The sequence below is a fragment of the Diadema antillarum genome, unplaced genomic scaffold (assembly GCF_040938485.1).
Source record: "Diadema antillarum isolate AM-2024a unplaced genomic scaffold, OU_Dant_1.0 scf00000008, whole genome shotgun sequence".
NCBI lineage: Eukaryota > Metazoa > Echinodermata > Echinoidea > Diadematoida > Diadematidae > Diadema > Diadema antillarum.
Window position 1 is genome coordinate 1688093 of NW_027270897.1, and position 21743 is coordinate 1709835.

At 38.2% G+C, this 21743-nt stretch overlaps 1 protein-coding gene across 1 annotated transcript in view; it reads left to right on the plus strand.

Moving 5' to 3' along the window:
- The window catches only part of LOC139718816 (phosphatidylinositol-3,5-bisphosphate 3-phosphatase MTMR4-like), a 90383-nt gene that overhangs the window by 924 nt on the left and 67716 nt on the right, over nucleotides 1-21743 (plus strand). Inside the window, 2 exon segments of the mRNA XM_071630284.1 lie at nucleotides 10433-10998; nucleotides 12422-12637. Coding sequence (XP_071486385.1) covers nucleotides 10996-10998; nucleotides 12422-12637 — 219 coding nt within the window. The 5' untranslated portion in view covers nucleotides 10433-10995.

The window sequence follows — 21743 nt, forward strand, 5'->3', positions numbered from 1 at the left end:
TGATATCTTACTTTAAAAAAAAAAAAATCTTACTAGAATCTCGAGGAGAAGGATGCTAAAAATTAGACTATCCCTGTTTGTGACAGGGTGCCTATTTGTGGCAGAGGCATTTTCATTTATTGATAAAACAGCTGAAGAACGTCAAGTGTGTTTAGTCCCACTGTAGAACAAAAACAGGAGTTACTTGCAACGTGTTATAGGAAGTGATGAGAGTACGCTCGCACCTAATTAGGCCTATTCATCAATAAACGGCCTCTGCTGCAAATAGGCACCCTGTCACAAGCAGGGATGATTTGTCTGTGGTAAGTTGTATTTATGATCTGAAACTTGCTCAGCGCAAGGCACCACTTGATAGCGTAGCCGTCGTAGGTTTTGCACTGCCTCATGTAAAAAATAGGCCAAGTAAAAGTGATTATTACTAATATTAGTTTGTCATCCTAACTCTTTAAAAAAAGGAAGATGAGGGCACTTTGTTTTTGTTTTGTACAAAACAACAGGTTTTTTTTTTCACTTTTTCCAGACGACAAAACCTAACCCAGTTGTGTTTTGTACAGTTATAGGAGATCCCTGTAGGCCTACAACACATGTGAGAGTTTCAACGGCTGGAAATCGATTGAAATGTCATCTTTTTATCATTAAAAACAAGTTTTCTTTTTTCTTTTTTTGTGATGCCACAGTGAAAAACAATGTGGGTGGGGGCAAGAAGCAAATAATTTTTTTGATTTTTTTTCTTTTAACCTGGCCGTGTTATGATTTACAAACATGCACAACTATTGTAAAACCCTGAACATTTCAAGAATACAAAATGTAAAACTTGATGGTCATGGTCTACGTGCATCTGAGTCTCCAAAGTCAGGTGAGGGTTAAATATTTACTCTTAATTGTGATGCTTTGATTGCTTCTACACATTTTGAAATGACTTTGTGATGCTGTTTGCATGTCGGCATCTTGATGGCTGCTGTACTGTATACCCATCGTACCACGACTGTTCAAGCGATCGAGCTGTACCATAATGTGTAAATTGTCTTCTACTGAACTTTAGAGACTCAAATGCAAATAATGTGTTTATTCTGTAGGTTGTAGAGGATGAAATTGTACGGTACATATTTGAAAATCATTTGTGGTGGGAACAGCGCTGGCATTCTACATGTAGTGTGATAGCAACACATGAATTATGGTATTGAAATGATGTGCACAGTAGGAGTATGAGTTGGTGCAGAGACTTATTCATTCAAGATGTTTGTATGTTTTCAACAGTGCACTGTCCAAGCCCATAGTATTACATACTGTATAGTATGACGACAGTGAATACAGTATGCATTACTAGTGCCCCGAATACGCTGTATTACACTATATTCTATAATGCACTGTGTGTATGTCATCACAGTCAGTAGGCGAATTGCTGTTGTTTTTTTGACTGCCCAAAGTAGTATTGAAATCAAAACAGTCAATGTAGCAACTGAAAAAAAGATATGAATGGGGACATCAAACCTATAATATATATATATATTTTTTTTTGTATTTTCAGGTGGATTTTGAAAAGCAGTAATTAGTAGCAAAATTGATGTGACGCCCTAATTAGATGGGCAAGAGGATGAGAAATGAAGTGTGCTGTAATTTCTTCTTTTACTTGGCCTGGATGGAAACTGTAAAATGTGAAAATTGTAGGAGGCTTGGCCTGTAGTAGGGACCAGGGACTACTAAAGTTGTAGAGTAACTTTGACCAGGCCATATAAAGTGTGTTCCCAGTGGGTGTATGGATTTGGTGTCTCGTGCATGGTGGCTTTGCCTGTGAAATTCAACATCAAAATTTGATTTATTTACATGTAAATTGGAATACGTAAAGATGTAGTTTAAATGTTGATAACTCACTTCGTGCAAAATTTGGTTCCATAAATAGTCCCTTTCTGTCCAAATTGATGATTTTTCAGGATTCGATCAACTGTAAACCAATCCGTAGTACTATGACAGCTGATATGCACTTGAAGGATTTGGAACCCATGCACAGGTATATGCGCACAGGTTCCAAATCTGTAAGTTTATTTGAAATGTAGCAGGTTTTAGTATTGTCCTTCATGAATCTACAGCTAGCAGCATGTTGATGCCACATACAATGTAATAGCATCAGGGGAAATATGATCAGTGTGTCATGTGTACAGGCATGTATTAACATTTCATATGCTTAGTGTATGAAAGAATATGTACATGTACATGTACCAGTAATAGTGCTTTTGGAAACCCTTTACAACAGTGAAAGTGTATCATGATGATACAGACTTCATGATAGATGAGGGTCTGTTTTCAGAGACTATTACAACTTATACAGTACATTTATGTGAGTACTGAGTAGCGGAAAAAAAGAAAGAAAAAATATCAGTGTTGTAGGACATGAGAGCAAGCCTAATGCAATAAACATCTGGTGTATTGGCAGAACCTCATTGTTTCAGGTCAGTGTAGGTACATAGGTCTTTGATCTCCTGGCTGAGAGTCACCTAATATCTGTCTGGTTTGAATGTAAAAAGTGTATGTCTGTGTGTGTGTGTGTGGGGGGGGGGGGGGGAGTGGGGTGGGGGAGGGGGCTTGAGGGAAGAACCAATCAGGAGAAGCATTTTTTTTTTTTTAAATTCCAGGCAGGGTCTTCCTGTACAGTAAAGCACACATGACATACAGGCCTTCTTAATTGCCTTGTCAATGTTGACACATGTTTAAATCAATAGAACTGTTGGCTTCTCAATGCCATGCCTGCTTGCAGGATGGGGACATGCTCAGTGTACACTGCACAGCAAACATGAAAATACTAGCAGCTAATACTCCATTCATACACAAAGTTGGGCTTAGGAGCGTTCTTGAAGCGCTTTGACTTGTGCCCTTCTGCGTCTGTTCATACAGAGAATTACCGCTTGCTGAGACCACATGCAAATTGCCTGAGAGGGGCATTTGGACTGTCATGGTGACCTTTGAGTGCGCAGGAACTTCTCACATACAAACTGTATGCACAGCGCGCATTGCATGAATTCCACTTCCGGAGCGCTCTAAACATTGGTGACCGTTTATATAGAGCGTAGAGCACCCCAGCTAATGCCCAGGAGCGCTCCTGAGTCTAGCCTCTAGAGGTGCATAGCTTTGGTTAGCACTCCAGGGCCCACTTGTCTGTTTTTAGGGATCAGAGAGGTTCAAGCGCTCTTAAATGCCCTGTATTTGTGAATAGGTTATTAGATGATGAATGAAGATGCAAGGGTACGTTGTCATGAGTCCAAGACATACACCGTACAGTGTACTATAAATCACAAATTTGTAGAAGGTCTTTGTCTATTTTCAGAGTCCAGATGGTTAAAGGGATCGTATAGTTTTGGTTGAGACCTAATTTCAGGTTTCTAACATTTTTTGGTGAGATACTGAGAAACCTCTTAGGAAATATGCAAGAGCATGTAATTCCATGAGGAATTCAATGTTTATTTGATGAAAATTGGTTTTGAAATGGCTGAGATATCCAAAACAGAGCAATTCTAATAAGTGTGGGACCTACACTTTATTACGATCACTTTGTTTTAAACCTTTTTTTTGGATGTTTCAGTCCTTCCAAACCCAATTTTCATCAAATAAACTTTGAATTCCGCTTATGGTTAGCTCTGTACTATTTCATAAGTGTTTTCTTGGTATCTCGCAAAAAGTTAAAAGCCCAATTTTCATCTCCACCAATACTGTACCATCCCTTTAACCAGTACAGGAGATGCTAGTTTTTACTGGCAGGGCCATACACATATAAACGACACTATCTGTAATTCTGGTTCGTAAAAAAATATGCAGTTGTGTAATAACCAACTTATTGGCAAATTGCTTTGCCTCACACTTGACAGCCTCCAGGCCCATGCAAAAGCACATTGAATATAACAAACACAGCAGCAAGAAGAATGCTAGTAAAATGTGAGTGAAATCTTTTTTCAAACACACAGTACACTGTACCATTGATACACATGTGCAGTTTACAGCACCTAAAACACTGGTATACCAGTGACCTACATGTATGATATGAAGGTTTTTTTTTTTTTTTTTTTTTTTTTTAATTTGTTCTTAGCAAGTATTATGCATCATACTGAATAGGCAACACTAGTGCAGGTACAACCACTCATATACCCGTAATGTGCAATTTTTCAGTGAACTTGTATCAAGCAGAGCAAAGAGTAGATTGCATATTATGTAGGCCTATGTAGGCCTATAGCTTATAAAAAGCCATTGAAATGGAAATCCCCACCATATAGAAAATATGGACCACATACTGTGATATTGATGGTACTGTTGATCCGAAGCCAACTGTAAGCCTGCATGGTTTATCACCAAATACTTTTTTGTATGTTTGGTGTGCTGCCACAAATTGCTCTATAAATACACTGTATCTGGGGAATTCCCACTTGCTCTTGTGTACTGTATGTCTGAGTGTGTCTGTGTGTCTGCGTGTTTGCATTCAGTTTGCACTTATGATGTCACAGTTATTTAGTCATTGAACTTGCCAATGACTGTAAATACAAATGTACATGAAGGCTGGCTTGTAAAGGGCAAATTCATGGTAAACTTAACTGTACAAGTGGGAAAGATATTCCTGTGCTACAATGTACATGTATGTACTTGTACACACAGTATAGTGTTCCTTTCTTTCAGGCCGTATGTACATCTAAAGGAAAAGTTGAAGTGACTGTGTGTTTATGTACAAGTTTGTATACTGATGTGTATAAACTCATGTGGTGTCCTTTCTATCATGATACCAATGTGGGGGAATCCCCAGCATGAGTGATGATTTTGTATGTTTTGTACGGGTGCATTGTTTGGGAGATCAGTGCATGGAGGTACATAATGATACTGACAATGCACAGATGGTGGGAAGCCCCAGCACATTTGAATATAGTGAAGGCATACACGATGCGCATGTACATGTAGTTGACCTGTTGGGCATCTTGAGGGAGATATTATTTCCTGCCTATCATCAACACCTGTTGTCATTTTATTGCTTGCTCTTGGATCCGCTGTAGCAGACCTGCAGAAGCGGGGGAAGGACAGATTTAAGTTGACATCTACAGTGTATTGGTGTGAGCTTGGATATGTGCTGATTTTTTCTTCTTTCTAGGAAATGTTCAGTGAGTGATCTTTCCTTTATCATTGAGATCCTTTTCTTTTCTGTAAGTAAAGTTTCTTTTTTTATAGAAAGAATGGCAGCTCAAATTTAAGGGTTAGATTTTAAGCACACTTCACTTAATCTATCCAAAACAAGTGGTGAAGGGTACTATCAAATGTGATACCTGGTTTGCATACATGTGGCTAGTTTAAGTGGGACACAGTATTTTTAAGATATAGGAATGATTTTAAAAGTTTGATATATGTAGTATTACATGTGAAGTAAATGAAAGAGATATTTTCATTCATTGTGTTTATTTTATGAAAGCTTTCTTTGTTGTATTATACAAGATGAATATCTGACTTTTGAAGAAAAAACACTGTAATAGAACCCCTCTATTTAATACAAAATTATTTTATATAGGCCTATGCTATGTTTAATTTTGTTAGTCCAGTTGTATTTGATACACGACATGCAACTTGTACATGGTTCATTTTGAGAAAAAGGGAATGCAGCACTTGAGACATTTCCCCCATTTGTCATACAGTGTATATTTTGCCAAGTTTTGAGATTTTAAATAGGCCAATATTCATCCAGACATGTACGCCTGTAGGCCTACTGTTTTTTTAATCCTGTGCTCATATACTGTAGGAACTGAATATGCAATACAGTGTACATGTACATCGTATACTATTAAACTCATAATTCCACAGGAGTGGCCATGCATAAGAGTCATCACGTTAACTTGTCTCTCCTGCCCAATTGATACAGTGTATCAGACGGATATCAGTGGTGATACTGGTATCCTCATCAGGAGACGTGACTCGTAGTCAGCCAGGGATGACTGGTAGTAATGTGATAAAGTCACAGCAGCTGATGCCAAGCAAAATGTATTGTACAGCGTGTGACATTGATGGAGGTTCTCATGAGGGCTGCTTGTGTTGTAGCTGGTGCTATTAGCCACTCACTGACCGCAGCTGCTACTGTATGTGTGTGTATCATTAATAGGGGTGGTTTGCTGCAGGTTTGAGGTATATTGTGAATAGATGCAGGTTAGTAAAGAGAGACATGTGAGGTACAGTCTCAAATATTGAAAATTGTAAACTGTGCCAGAGAATGCTGTGCTTAGTTGCATGAATGAAAGAAAGCAACCAGGTAAGGGAGCAAACTCAAATCAGTTCACATGCAAGTACACTGTACAGTAATTGCACATTGATTCCTACTTTATGTGGAAAAAATATAGAGATTTGGCACATTTATAAAATGGCATTAGGTTAGGATTGGTGCTGGGTTAATGTACAAATTGTAGTTTCATTAATAAATATAGCATTTTCAGAAGAGGCAAAATAAAACGCCATGAAGTATTTTTATATGGCACTCTGATGAAATTTTTAGCTATACATGTAGTTGTCTGGAAAAAAGTGTTGTTGATTTGTGGTTGCTTATAATGTATACATTCTGCTTCTCTTTGCTGTGATAAGGCAAATATGGATTATTATTGATCAAGTGCTTGAATGTTCTGATTTTCTTCAACGTGCACAATTTTTTTCTGTCATTCAAAATGAGTAAATAATACTTGGTTCCCTTTCAGATCAATGACCTTTTACAGTAGAGGTCTGGTATTGTCCGTGAATATAGACAAGTGCCTTGAGCCCATTTCATGTTAGTCAATACAATATCCTTGATTTGAAGCATGTATTATCAGTATCCAGTCATTGAGCTGATCTATGCCAGGCAGCCACTATTAATAGAAAAATACAATGAGTTGAAAGGCATTTGTACTTTGTCATGCATGGATTGCATTGTCAGGGTTAAGTTACATGAATAAGTTAGCAACAACAAACATTATACAACGTATGCATGAGTTGGGAAGTAACATTACACGTGAATGCTACTGTTGCCTTGTCATTTGTTAATCATCATAGGGCCCCTATTAAAAGGATTTATTGCAGGGTCTTGCAACATCAGCTTACACTGTGCATATGCTGTGATTTATGTTGTACAATGTCAATTCATTGCCATGATGCTTCATAGTATGATACTCTTTCCTGTCAGTGTACGTAGTAAATCTATACATTCACATAAAATTGCACTGCTGTACTGTATGGATGCATACAACCAAATCTGTAAACAGCAAATGTTGCTGTTGAGCTACACCACGTGAAAAGGAGGTACAAAATGAGAGTGATATACTGTACACAGCCTGTTAAAAAATGCAAGTGTGTCAATGTACACATACTGTAAAGCTGTTGACCGAGATCATGATTGATCATTGGTTGGCCCTATTCCCTGCTTCCAGGAAATCAGTGTTATTTTCAAGTCCCTGAGGAGGAAAGAGAACACATGGAAGTGCCTAGGGTTAGCAAACTTTATCAAATTATTTCTTCCCAGTGACAAGTCAAGGAAATATACACCTTTTTTCAAAAAAGTAAAAGTTTATGAAATTCTCTTTATATTTTCCTTATATCATTAGGTGATTTCAAGTTCGGTGCTAGTGCTAGTGCTAGTGCTATCTCAGCACTAGGCACCGGCAATAAAACCGAACTTGAAATCACGTCGGTGTTGGGAGTTGACCTCAAAAATTATGACGTATTTCCGGTAGTTGGTGCTGGGCTCGGTGTTGAATGTCGTCTGCTGAACCGAGCTCCGCCGATTGTGTTAGCGATTTACGTGCTTTTTCGCCATTGACTAACACTAGCCCCTAGGGATTAACATTTTCGTCATTTCAAGTTCGGTGCTGGTGTTAGCGTTGCCGTGCGAGACTCATATTCACGTCCATAATAGATGCACGTTTTACGTGCAAAGTCTATGCTAATGCAGTGGTAGCCCACGTAACGTACACGAACACTCTCGACATGGCTTTATAAATCTGAGCCTGGGAGCAAAATTAAGATAGTTGTATTTTGGGGAATGAATGAAATTTGTGTCATTTTAATCCGTCTTCCTCGCTATGTGTCTAAAACTAAGCAGTTTTGGCTACATCTTTTAATATTTGACTGTAATCACGCGCCATCACTTTTTTCGTCGCGCTATTCCCGCGGAGCTCGCGGTGGTGCGATTCCAACACCTAGTGCTGGTGATCGATAATTGTGATCGGTATCGCCTCGTTAATCTGACCGTCGGTGTTGGAGCTCGATTTAACGCTGTTATTTGGGGGCTAGCACTAGCACTAGCACTAGCACCGAACTTGAAATCACCCATTGTATGCATGTGATGTCATACACTGTAGTAGTCTTCTCATCCAGCAGTGACTGCACAGATACTTTAAAAATTCATAACTTTTGAACGGATTGTCAGATTTTCCCCAAACGTTCACTCAATCCACATGTTGTTGTATATGAAGGTGAACTTATCCTTTAACTTGAAAGTGGCCTGTGGCATGCTCAATTACAAAGTCTACATTCAAAGTGTTCTCTTTCTTTTTATGCCTCTGCCACGAAGTGGTGCCGGAGGCATTATGTTTTCGGGTTGTCCGTCCGTCCGTCCTTCCGTCCTTCCGTCCGTCCGTCCGTCCGTCCGTCCGTAATGAATTTTTGTGGACAGGGTAACTACCAAAACCTTTTGAGGTATCCTAATGAAACTTGACATGTATGTGTATTAGGGGGTGAAGTTGTGCCTATCAACTTTTGGGTGCACATGCTCAAGGTCAAAGGTCAAAAGGTCAAGGTCAAATGCTGAAAATTTCACTATTTCCCCCATATCTATGCAATGCCTGAAGATATTTTCCTGAAATGTAGTGTATACATGTATTACCCAATTAAGATTCTCTGGTGAAAGTTTGGGGTCATGAGGTCAAAAGGTCAAAGGTCAAAAGGTCAAGTAAAATGTTAAAATTTTAACTCTTTTCTCTGTATCTTGGAAATTGTTCAAGGTATCTTCATGGAACATAGTATATATGCATGTACTGACTGGTAGTGGTTATCTAGGGAATTTAGGGTTCATGGGGTCAGAGGTCAGGGGTCAAAGGTCAAGGGCAATACTTCAAAATTTTACTATTTTCCTTATATTTATGCAATGCCAGCAGGATTATTTTTTTTGACTTGATGTATGCCTGTATAACCCAATAGAGATTCTCTGAGATTTTTTTTTTTTGCCAAGAAGGTCAAAGGTCAAAAAGTCAAAGATCAAGTGAAAGTGCTGAACTTACTTCTTTCTCCATATCTCGGAAGTGGCTCAAGTGATCTTGAAACTTAGTACATATTTATGTATGTTCTGCCTGACAGTGATTCTCTTATAATTCGAAGGCCAGGTGAAAATGATAACAATTTACTGTTCAATACAGAAATTGCACTTTTTCTCCATACCTTGAAAATTACTCAGTGCATAAACTTATGAAAGGGTCAAAGTCAAGTTTAAGTTCTTAAATCCCCAAATACATGCTCTCCTATTCATCCAATTAAACATAGGTCAAGGAAGGTAAACGTTCAATACATTTGTGACAAACATGTCATTTTAATATTTTGCCAATTTTGTGAAAATGTAATCACACATTGTCCACATGTACTATAGACCTATTAGGAGAATCATGCATTATGGCGGAGGCATACCAGTCGCCATAGCGACATTTCTAGTTAAGTATGTAATGCAGAGATGCAATCTGTTTTTTTTTTTTTTTTTTTTTTTGTTGCTGTATTTTGTTTACAATATCTCTCCCCCCCCAAAAAAAACAAAACAAAAAAATAAAACACCCAACAAACCAACAATGCAGGTTGGCATCCCTGGTCGACACATTGTAATGTACAACTGTATGTTTAGATGTACCAGGTACTATGTACAGTATGTACCTGTGTTACATGTGTATAAATATTTTATGGCATACTATATCCAGTGTGTGCAATTGCAAGAAACCCCCTCTGGTGTATATTTGATACTCCTTCATATTCGAAGGAATGATTTATTCATACAACTTGAGTTTGCTAAATTTAGACCACTGAGAGTGCCTGCACAGATAAAAAAAGTGGCATTTTGTCTTTTAGCCAGTTAGCCTATGCAGGGATCAAAAGTAACATTTAGTCTCTAAGCATTGTGTAATTCAAGTTGATGAAAAAAATGGGTAAAATACTAAAAAAAAAAAGTTTTTTTTTTCTTGACATTGGGAAAATTAGTTCCCAAACTGTTTGATGCAGATGCAATCCCAGGTACTATAATAAAGCATTGTAAATTGGAATTCACAAAGAACCACTGGAAGCAAGGGGAAATGGTTCATACTTTCTATACTATTTGTATTCTTGAAAGTGTGCTATGATATTTAAGACAATTTTTTTTTTTGTGGATGTTAATGAAGCTTGTCTCAAATTACTATCTTCTCATACTTTCAAATTACAGAACCAAAGGTGGTTTCCCAAGTCAGCTGTTCTCTGCTTGCTCGGCTGATGAAGCCAGCTTGCCGGCAGTGACCCAGCATCTCAGAGAGAAGGCAAGGACCAGCGGACCAGCCATTGCCTGCATTCGTGCGAGAGTTCAGCAAACTTTGCCCTTTGGCCATTAGGACAAGTCTTGGTGTCTTTGACGTCACAAGCAGTCTCCTGCCGGTTGCTAAAGCTCACCGTTGTCTTACCCTCGGGTGCGTGTGTTTCAAGGAAGCTCTCCCTTTTGGAAGGGGAATGGATGTCTTCCATCTTGCCTGGTATTGATTTAGATCATTGTCAATCGGCTTTGATGTTGCTCCTGAAAATGACTTTCGACTTGTGAGGACTTCTTTGATGTCTCCTTGTTTGTGAGAAGGAGTTTGCCAAAGACTCAGAGGTTTAACAAGTCAAGACTTTTATATAATATAGACTGGCACCTAGCGTTTCAATCCACTGAGAAGTTTGGATTTATATATTGCAAGCTTGCAGCACTGGAAATCGTTTGAGTAGACCAAGTCATCTATCAGCCTTGAAGCCAATATGGTAAGTGTGCGAGTGAATGTTGTAAGTACAGCTATTTCTAGAGACAGATCATTGAGAATGGCACAAAGCAAAGCAAATTTATAAAAAAGAAACAGAGGTAGAGCATATCGTTGCTGATGTGACAAGACCTTGTATCTGAAATTTTGGTGAAAATGACTTTTGTGGGTTTAATGGTCAGATGATCAGTTGATGTCCTGTCCAGATCCTACATAGCTATCTTGTCCCAAAAATGAAGCCACCTTGGCACGTTAAGGGAAAGGCTATCCCATTTGATATAGTGCTTTGGCTACCATGTTTTTTTTTTGCTCTCCTGAACATTTGACATTTTGTAAATACGAGGTCTTGTCACCCGGTGATGATATATGGCTGTGTTTGTGTACACAAACACACACACACACACACACACACACACACACACACACACACACACACACACATACAATGTACACACAAAAATCTGTATGTGTGCTTAAAATATGAAATGTTAACTCGTGCATGCATCAATGCAGCTTGTTCTGATAAGAATCCGAAAGTTCTCTCTCCATGAATTTTGTTAATTATTGTGGCCTTTAAAGTATCAAAAATGCAAACATAACCCATCAAAGAGTAGACAAGTACTGCTTTGTCTCCTTTGTATCAAACAGTAGCAGGAAAATGAACATGTATGTGTTTGCTTCAAATTCATGAAATATGATGTACATTTGTAGTGCCTACCCAGCAAGGACAGTAGAAGTTAACCTTGGAATACTGTACCTGGGTTCCTGTGTAATCTGCTGGAAATACTGAAAATCAATATCATGTGTTGCCATTTATTTGTCAAAACAAGTGCCTGGATGCTGTATTTTAAGCCTGGCTGGTATATCCTGTGAGACAGGTAGTCAAAACCTTCCTATTTTTTTTTTCCCTGATTCAAGGAAGGAATACTGGTTTTGAAATTATCAGCTAGCTAAAAAGCTTGTGTATTGTAGATTTGGGAGGCTGACAATGTTTTAATGTACTGTATAATGAAGTGTATTATACTGCTTTATTAACTGAATATAGTTATTTGATATACATTATAATACAGCTATGTAATATACATTCAAGACAAGCTAATTTGTGTTTGACAATTAATTCTTTCATATCTGTTTAGCATAAGGTGCATGTATAGACATTGTATGTAAGGATAATCATGCACTGAATTAGTGTTCAGATGATAGAACAATTCAAAATTTTGTTTATGGCCAATAGTGTACGATTGGTTTTAAATTGCAGTGTAAAACTTGTGACATGACCAATTCAACTACTTTTTGTCTGGAATTGAATTTTGATAATGTTGTCAGGAAAAGACGGTATTTTATTTAGGAGCTGCTGTATCAAACAAAGTTCTTGTCATTGAAGCAAAACTAGAACAGATTTTTTTTTTCCTGTCTCCATATGCTAGGCTGAGCCATTTGAGGAGCATGACAGCCTGGTCCACGTTAGTCCCAGGGAGGCGTTTCCCAAGCCCCCTCTCCACAAGGACAACCCCGCCCTGGAGTGCCCCTACCCGGAGCTGTGTGGAGAAGGCGTGGAGTTCATTGGGGAGGCATCGGATGGAGCTGTCATCGTCATCTCAAACTACCGCTTCCTCATCTGCTATCCCAAGTCGTTTGTCAATGTAAGAACATTGTCTCTTTCCCGTTCTCTTTTCCCCCTCAATCTGTGTTCACAATGCTATTTGTTGATAGAATACTTTGCATGGTGATGTAAATGAGGAAGAGAGGTTTGCGGTAATGCCATGTGTAGGTAGTCATTGAACATCATTAAAATTAATTCACATTTCATCTATTCTCTCTCTTGTTAGCTCCATGATTTTCCAACCTTCTCCTACCCCTCTCTTCCCTCCTTTCTGGTTCATCCTTCTCTTCCCAAAAACTTCCAGCCTCTATACCTGATTCTCACTCCATTCATCTTCACAACTGTCCTTGTCTCAGTTTTATCATCCTGTCTCCTCTAGTGCAACCTCAGCTTTCAGGTAACCGCTGCCCTTCGACTGGCACTATTTCTCCTTCCCTAAACTCTCCCTACATCGCTTCCCTTCTTCATTCTCCTCTTTCTATTTCTCCAAACAACAGTCCTTTGAAGACCTAACTACTTTTTACATACAAGCCACGTGATGTTACTGCAAACCTTTCTTCCTCCGTGTAATATTGTTTCAAAGTCATGGTGAGCATTTTAAAAAGCCAGTTGACCATGAGAAGAAATTAATCTGTGACCTGCAGTAGAGATATCGAACAGAATGGTTTTTGAAAGTTTGCGGAAAAAATTAGATTGCTTATTTCAAATTTGACAATATTCTACCAGAACACACTTACTGAGCAAGTACATTGCTGGTTTAGTGGAAGCTCTGAAATGATGCTTTGGGTTTTAATTTTTGTAGAAGTGATTATTAGTTGTAATTGATATTCTGCTTCATTTGCTTTGTCCATTAAAGATGAATGATTTCCATCTTGATGGAGGGACTAGTATAATTCTGAAATCTTTTCCAGATTCAACAACGATGTCCCTTTTGTACCTGCCTCCCATAGTACACCATGGTCATTCAGTCCTACAAATTCAAGACAAAAACCTTTTGTATTTTCAAGATACAAAGCATATTGTATGTACTGTAATGGAGAGCACTATGTACAATGTGTGATCTACATGTAAGTTACAACAGTATTATGGCCTTGCTCCTTTTAATGGGATTTTCCTCAGGATATTGTCAGTGAAGATTTGCCACTCTTTTTGAATCATTTGTTCTCTTTTGCTCAAACCTGCACTGATTTAGTGGCCTTTTTCTCTCTGCTCCCTCCATTCAGAAAGACTTTATCAGTGGATTATTTCCTTAGCTCGGAAGTATGGCAGTGACGTTTTTGGTGCCCGAGAATAGTCATACATTTTACACTGTATGAATGCTGGTGTGTTGAGATCTTGTAGGCATTCATTGTACATATGAAACTGTGAGCCACACCCCCTTTTTGTGCATGAGCTGTTTTCTCACTTATGAATCAAGCTTGATAAAAGTGATTGTAGGAATTTCCTGCTATTCAAAAGCCATTTTTAATTTTTCCTGGAATTGGTCAGGAAATAACTTTTAAAAGGAGTGTACATTGTACAAATGTAGCTCTGTTTCTAACATGAAATATTAGATGCGTACAAAAAACAAAACAAAAAAAAAAACCAAAACAAAACAACAACCCTGCTTCCCATTTCAGCAGCAAAGACATGTCTGTTTACATTGGTACTGGTAGAACTGTTTAGTTTGCACAGTCAAACTGTGCAAACATACATTTGTTTTCATTTCATACCCTGTGTAGTCATTTTGTGTTGCATTTGATATCAGTTGGGCATGCCGCTTTTTGAGATTGTTTTAAAAGCAGAATTGGACAATCACATTATACCTCATTATGTGTGCCACATAAACTATCAATAAGTAATGAGATGCCTTGGACCTCTGCATGTGAATAAATCATTAATTATGTTTTAATGTCTGTACTACAATATTTAGTGTCTATATTAGACTATGCATATCAGGGAGATGAGGGATAGAGAGGATGGGGTGTGGAAGAGCTCTAGGTGGAATTTATCTACAGTGTACCTGTGAGGTCAGATACACTGGTACCCGTATGACCTACATGTACCTGTACAGGTGTAGAAACCAGAAACATGTAGCTCATTGGGGACAGGTACGGCTTTCTAGTTTTGATAAGGGCACTTGAATATTTTCAGTAAAAGATTTTTTTTTTTAAAATAAATATTTAGAATTAGAATAACAAATGTTATTTTTTGGTATCTTTTGACAATCTGTACCTGCAATATTATGATACTGGTTTCTCATCTTAACAGGGGTTTCCTTTTAAAGATTGCCTACAGATATATAGATGCATCAGACGAACAGATCACACATTGCACTTGTGCTTTATCTTAGGCAGTTACATTACTTGCCAGGGGGAAGTACAGTACCTTGTTTGCATTGTGAAATTTATGACTTGGGAAGCATTTGTATATTTTATGTGGCTGAGCTACAATGTTACTTTTATTACAGCACAGTTGCCTTCCAAACCTTTCAGGCTGGTACAGTAGCTCATCTATTTTTTGTTAATGAGATAAATTCAATGCAATGGCAAGAAATGGATGATTTTTTAAATGTTTTAAATTTTTATTTTTTTTGATGGCTTGTACTGTAGTGCTTTAAAGCAGCTTGGTTGTTTTGCTCACACTGTGTGCTGCCAACAGAAAAGGATTATATTACAAACAGTGTGTATTACACTTGGTACTACCACAATATGCAACATGGTGTCTGTTTCTTTTTACTGTATCCTATCACAAGAAAATGATATTACAATACAGTGTATGTTTCTCACATTTGATACTGCCACAAGAAAAAAAGTTTATAAATATACAACATGGTATATGTTTCTGACACTGTTTACTCCCACGAGGAAGAAAGGAAGGATATTGCAATACTTTGCACATCGTCACAGCTGATTACTTTCACTTTCATTTGGTCTTGCAACTTTTGACATTATGTTTACATCCAAACCTGCTCTTCTCCTAACCTAGAGTCAAGTGCTTACACTACCAGCACTAACCGTGGTACTTACGTGTTGAAAAAGCATACAGTTTTGCTGTAGGTTGGTACTGAAAAGGTTGTAAAAAAGTCGTAGTTTTGCCGTTGATTGATAGTAGACGATAATGAGCAAGACCTTTTGTTACTGTAATCCTTCCCTTTGTGCTTGCTCCATACAAATTCAAACAATAGGAACTATAGGCGATTTCCAGCAGAGGGGCAGACTCTGGTGTCCTAATTACCTTTTGTCTTGGTGCATCGACGTGTGCGTAAATTTCTAAAGATGATGGGAATAGGATTCACTATCGGTGTCACCAATTTTGTGGAGCCATGCTTCGCGGTCGCCGATCGGCGGGTTTGTTGAACAGCGCGAAAATCTCGTGTCTTTCGAATGCTGGTAGAACATAATTAATGTCTGTTAACGTCAAGAAAATAAAGTCGATAAGGCGTCGTATGTGATGACAGGTGGGCAGTTACAGCTTCCTTTCAAAACTTAGATATGTTTGCATCAGAAATAGGTTGAGGAATATCCCGATTTTGTAGTAAGATATATTTTCTTTGCGGGAAAATCGGCCACCAAAAAAAAGTCGGATGTTTGCCTTTATAGGTTGGAAATGAACAGCGGTAACTATCCGCTCCGTAAGATGCTGAAATAAATGTCAGATGCTTGCTTTTAATTTTGGAAATGAACAACGGTAATATGCGACTCCGTATGATACTAAAATAGATGTCGGATGTTTGCTTATACCTTTGGAAATGAATAACGGTCAATATTCATGCAGCTCCGTACCACGGTGCTAAAATTAATGTCAGACTTGATTTTGCGTTCGGAAATGAATAAGGATAACATTCGGTTCCAGACGATGCTGAAATAAACGTCGAATGTTTGCTTTGACGTTCGGAAAAGAATAGTAGTAATATTCAACCCCGTACGATGATAAAATGAATGCCGGATGTTTGCTTTTACGTTCGAAAGTAGATAGCAGTAACATACAGCTCCGGAAGATGATAAAAAAAAAATGTCGAATGATCCCTTTGACGTTCGGAAATGAATAAAATAATATTCAACTCCGTACGATGATTTAATAAAACATATCGGATGCGCTTTTACTTTCGAAAGTAAATACCAATAACATTCGACTCCGGAAGATGCTAAAATAAATGTGAGATGATTGCTATACGTTCGGAAGTGAATAACAGTAATATTCTGCTCCATACGAGGCTGAAATAACTGTCGGACGTTTGCTTTTACATTTTGAAATGAATAACAGTAACATTTACCTGCGTTCGATGGTAAAATTAATGTTTGATGTTTGCTTTGACGTTCGGAAATGAATAACAATAGTATTCAGCTCCGTACGATGATAAAATAAATGCCAGATGTTTGTTTTTACGTTCGAAAGTAAATAGCAATAACATTCTGCTTCGGAAGCTGCAAAAATTAATGTCGAATAATTCCTATGACGTTCGGAAATGAATAACCATAATATTCAACTCCGTACGATGATTAGATAAATATCGGATATTTTCTTTTAATATCCTTTCGAAAGTAAATAGCAATAACATTCGGCTCCGGAAGATGCCAAAATAAACGTCAGATGATTGATTTTACGTTTGGAAGTGAATAGCAGTAACATTCTGCTCCATATTCATGATGCTAAAATGTCAGATATTTGCTCTTATAATATACAGTTCGAAATGTAACATTCAGTAACATTCAGCTGCGTTTTATGGCCAAGTTAATGTCTGATGTCTGCCCTTGCGTAACATTCGGTTCTGCACACGATGCTAAAATAATTGTCAGATTATTCATTTCACTTTCGGAAGTGGACAGCAATAACATTCGGCTCCTTGAGATAATAAAATAAATGTCGGATATTTGCTTTTAGATTTGGAAATGAATAACGGTAATATTTTGCTCCGTACGATGCTAACATGAAAAACAGATTGTTGTTTTTACATTTGGAAATTATTAATGGTATCAATCGGCTCAGTTAAATGCTGAAATAAATAGCGGATGTTTTCTTTCACGTTCGGAAATGAATAAGGATAGCATTTCGCTCCGTAAGATGCTAAAATGAATGTCGGTTAATACATTTGAAAATGAGGAACGGTAACATTCGGCTCCGTTAGGTGTTAAAATACAAATGTTGGATGGTTGCTTTTACAATCAGAAATGAATAACAGTAACTTTCGGCTCTTTACAATGCTAAATCAAATGTCTGATGTTTAAAAACGTCTGCAAATGCTCCCACTTTCTCATTTCAAACGTAAGTTTTGACCACCTAAATATAGGCACAATTATTATAATGATCAATAAGCCTATACTTGAAGAGTTTGTTTGCAAAAACCGATAAGTCCATTTTTGAAGATTTTGAAGTAAGGCCTCTGTCATAAAGTACAAAATAATACCTTTTAAATGATATATTGGTCAATACATATAAAGGTATAATTTTGAAGTTATGGTCAAAAGAAGCAAAAAATTTCTCTTTATTCTCTTTATTTTTCTTGACCTTTAATCTCAAATATCTCCATTTCGCAAATATGGACTTATCGGTTTTTGCTAACAAACTCTTCACTTGCTAAATCTTAGAACTCAGAATATCGGTAAGATGATTGAATGTTCTATTCATTTATTTTAGACATGGGTACCTGTATCACTTCAGTAATACTTAATATGCATTTGTCTGTGTTAAGTGGGACCGATTTCGTTTTTCTTATGTTTTTCTTTATTTTTTTTCGTTCCACAAGAATTTTCTTTCGGGCCACCGAAAGATAAAAATCAATGATTTTTGTGACGAAAGTCGGATAACGAAATTGTCACTGCATGCGTGTTTAGAATGAGATTAGAAAATGCCATCAATTACTAGACTTTGACCATAATCGTCTAAAATGGATATCAAAAGACATAAGATGCCCTACATTTTTCCCCCTCCGTTCGGCCTATTCAAAATATGAACATAACTGACAAAAAGATGTGATGTTTGAGTTTTCTGCAAAAACGTGTGACTGAAACTATTGAATCGTTTTACTAGATTGAAAACAGCAAAAACAACGTTTTTATGTCTCTTTCCACCACTCTTACATATGTTTTTGATTCAAAAGTGACCAAAAAAAAAAAAAGGGTTCGCATGCCACCGATGTCCGTTTTTACCTTTACGATTTTACTTTACGATTTACAAGCTATCGCAGCCATCAGGCATTATGCCATATACATTGCGTCTTGCATGAACTTCAAATGGTTGGATATCTGTTCCTGATGCCCTTCCTCCTAGCTATAGGTATAAGTATACCACCATCAACTATTTTTGAACTTTCTAACAACGACTTCATTCACTCATTATTTGTGGCACTTTTCTGACAATGGCCACCCTGGTTCGAATTGAGTGTTGTTGCGTCGGACAGACTCTGGAAAGCGGCCCATTGTCGTACGTGTTGTCTCTCCGTATAAAGGTCATCTTTCTTTTAGCGGTCAAACCTTTCATCCCATCGAACGGTCCTGACCTGGACCCTAATCTTGCCGGTGCTTATACGCACATAGAGGAGAAAAAATTCCTTTGTCCTTAATTCGTGCCGATTTCTGTGGTGATAATGAGCCAAACACGAGCCAGGCCTGTAGGCCTAATAGGCCCTATTATAATAAAGACAGCAAGCAATTACGATGTCTGTAGCATACATCCGCTCTTTCTTGCCATTCTTAAGTTTGAATTCTTTTGTTTAGTTCAATTGCCCAAGCTAGTGACTCATGCTAAGGAGATTTAAACTTTGATGGTTACTCATCTTCTCCTTTATCTGCATGTTTTCAAACTCTTGAAATTATAAGCATATCGTAATAAGGTGAAACATGGCTGTAGGCCTATACCATTCCTCTATATATCGTGACACTACACGTGGGGAAAGAAACTCAGCTTTTAATTTTTTTCACAGAAAGCATTTTATTTATTTATTTTTTGGTTTGTTTCAGAGACGTTTTATCCTACGTACTGAAATCTGTCTGGGGAAATATAGGGCCTAGCCGTTATCGCGCTGTTGCTGTGCGTGAAATGTTCGCAAACACGTGCTTCCACTTTTCACCGCGCCACGTGTTGGCTTCGTTGCCAACATTGCGACGGACGCTACTTCATTTTTCGTATGCGTTCGATAAGGAAGGAAATCAAGTCCTCTGCCGAAATCGTAAATAGCGATGGTCTACTTGAATAGTGTTGTGATTAATACTGCAAGGTTGCAAGTTCGAATTTCTTTCAGTTTTCAGAAGTAATATACATTTTGTTTTTGTTTTGTTGTTGTTTTTCTGAGCATTAGATTACAAGAGAGTTGCATTGCCACGATCATGCCGTGTAAAGTAGTTGGCAGAATTCACCTATCTGCCGCAGAGCCGCTGCCTACCACCCGAAACATACAGCATGTTTCCACAGAGAATCCGATTTGGTTTGCTTGCGCGCCATGCCTTGTGTATTTAGCACAACAGCAGCGTCGCTAAGCTACATTTGCCTATCTGTGAATAAGCATACGGCCACGTGTATTTTCGTTGGTCATGTGGAATGTAGTTACATGCTAGTCTTTTTGCAGGGGTAGATTGATATGATTATGTGTGATGAATTATTGGCTACCGGTATTCGCTGGTTTATGTTACAAACGTAAAAGAAAGGAGAATAGAATAATTTCGTATTGCAATGCCCGAGGCCTTTGACTCGAGACTAGCTGGGAAGACTGTTCATTCCTCCGCTGTTTCCCAGGCTGTTTTGTCAAAGAATGATAATTATGCGCGCGTGTTCTTCTGTTTGAACGCCCCCCCCCCCCGTGTTCGTAAGAAATGTCCAGTACACCTGTATCTTTTTTTTTTCTCTCTCTCTCTGCTTGCCTATAAAGGGCTTTTTACACTTGTGTTTCTTAACCCCGGACTTTCTCTGACCCAGGACTATCGTTAGTCCCATACCAATTTTTTCAGCTTTTTACACTCGCCAATTAGTCCCGTACTATCTCTTGTGCGGGGCTAAGGAGAAATCTGACCTTTTTACACTCGTATTTCTTAGCCCCGGACTTTCCAAACCACATGAATATTCATAATCATGCTGTGTACTGTACACGTACACGCACGCACCGGCAGCACTTGATTACCTCGTTTCTGATTGGTCAGTGAGGGTCGAACTTCGTCTCCGTCGCTTAGCCCAGGATTATTTTTTCGTTCTGTTTACACTTACTTGCTTGGCACCGCAATTGCGGTGCTAGCACCGCAATTGCGGTGCTAACCCCTGCTATTTTGCAGGGCCAGATAGTACCGTACTATCGGTGGGGCTAGCCCACTTTGGCAAAAACGAGTGTAAACAGAAAGTGGGCTAAGGATAGTCCCGTACCAACGGTGGGGCTAAGGCCCCCCCTTAGCCCCACCGTTGGTCCGGGGCTAAGCAAAAATTTACAAGTGTAAAAAGCCCTTAAATGAATGTACAAAGGGTATTAATTGTGAGTACTTCACATCGAACCTCGGTGTTATTCTTGCGTTAGCCAGCGCGCTTCGTCCTCGTCTGTACCAGTATAAGGGCCTTTACAAAAAAACAAAAAAAAAAGGGGGGGGGGGTGGTAGTTGTCGAACCTTCAAAACTACGATTAGCATTATCGACCTACAAATAGGGCATATAGAAATGAGTACAACTTTCTTGAAATTACTGCAGCAAAATGGAAAAAAAATTACGAATATGAACACAGAACACTCGTAATAACGATTTTACTTTGAAGTGGACAGGAAAAAGATTAAACGCAATAAAGGAAGAAATCAATGATGATGATGATGATGATGATGACGATGATGATGATCAACAGCATTTGTATGGCGCCATATATCTTTTATAGAAACATTCAAACGCGCAGACTCCTTAGCAATTGAATGCCTGGTTAAAAAAAAAAAAAAATCAGAGGCTTTGAGGTGATCCAGTTAGTCAATTTCTGGTAGAAAAGATGGGAGGGAGTTCCATATCACACATAGGCGAGGAGCACTATCTTAAGGAAAATGCCCGGTCTCACCAAAAGACGTATATACTACGTTGTTTTTTTTTTCATACAGTTTTCTCAATATTTTAGATCAATATCGTTATGTATAAGCATTTTGTTTTTGGTTGTATTTAATTTGTTCTGATAAGTTATCGTATTTGATTATTTTATGGTTGTATTATACGGT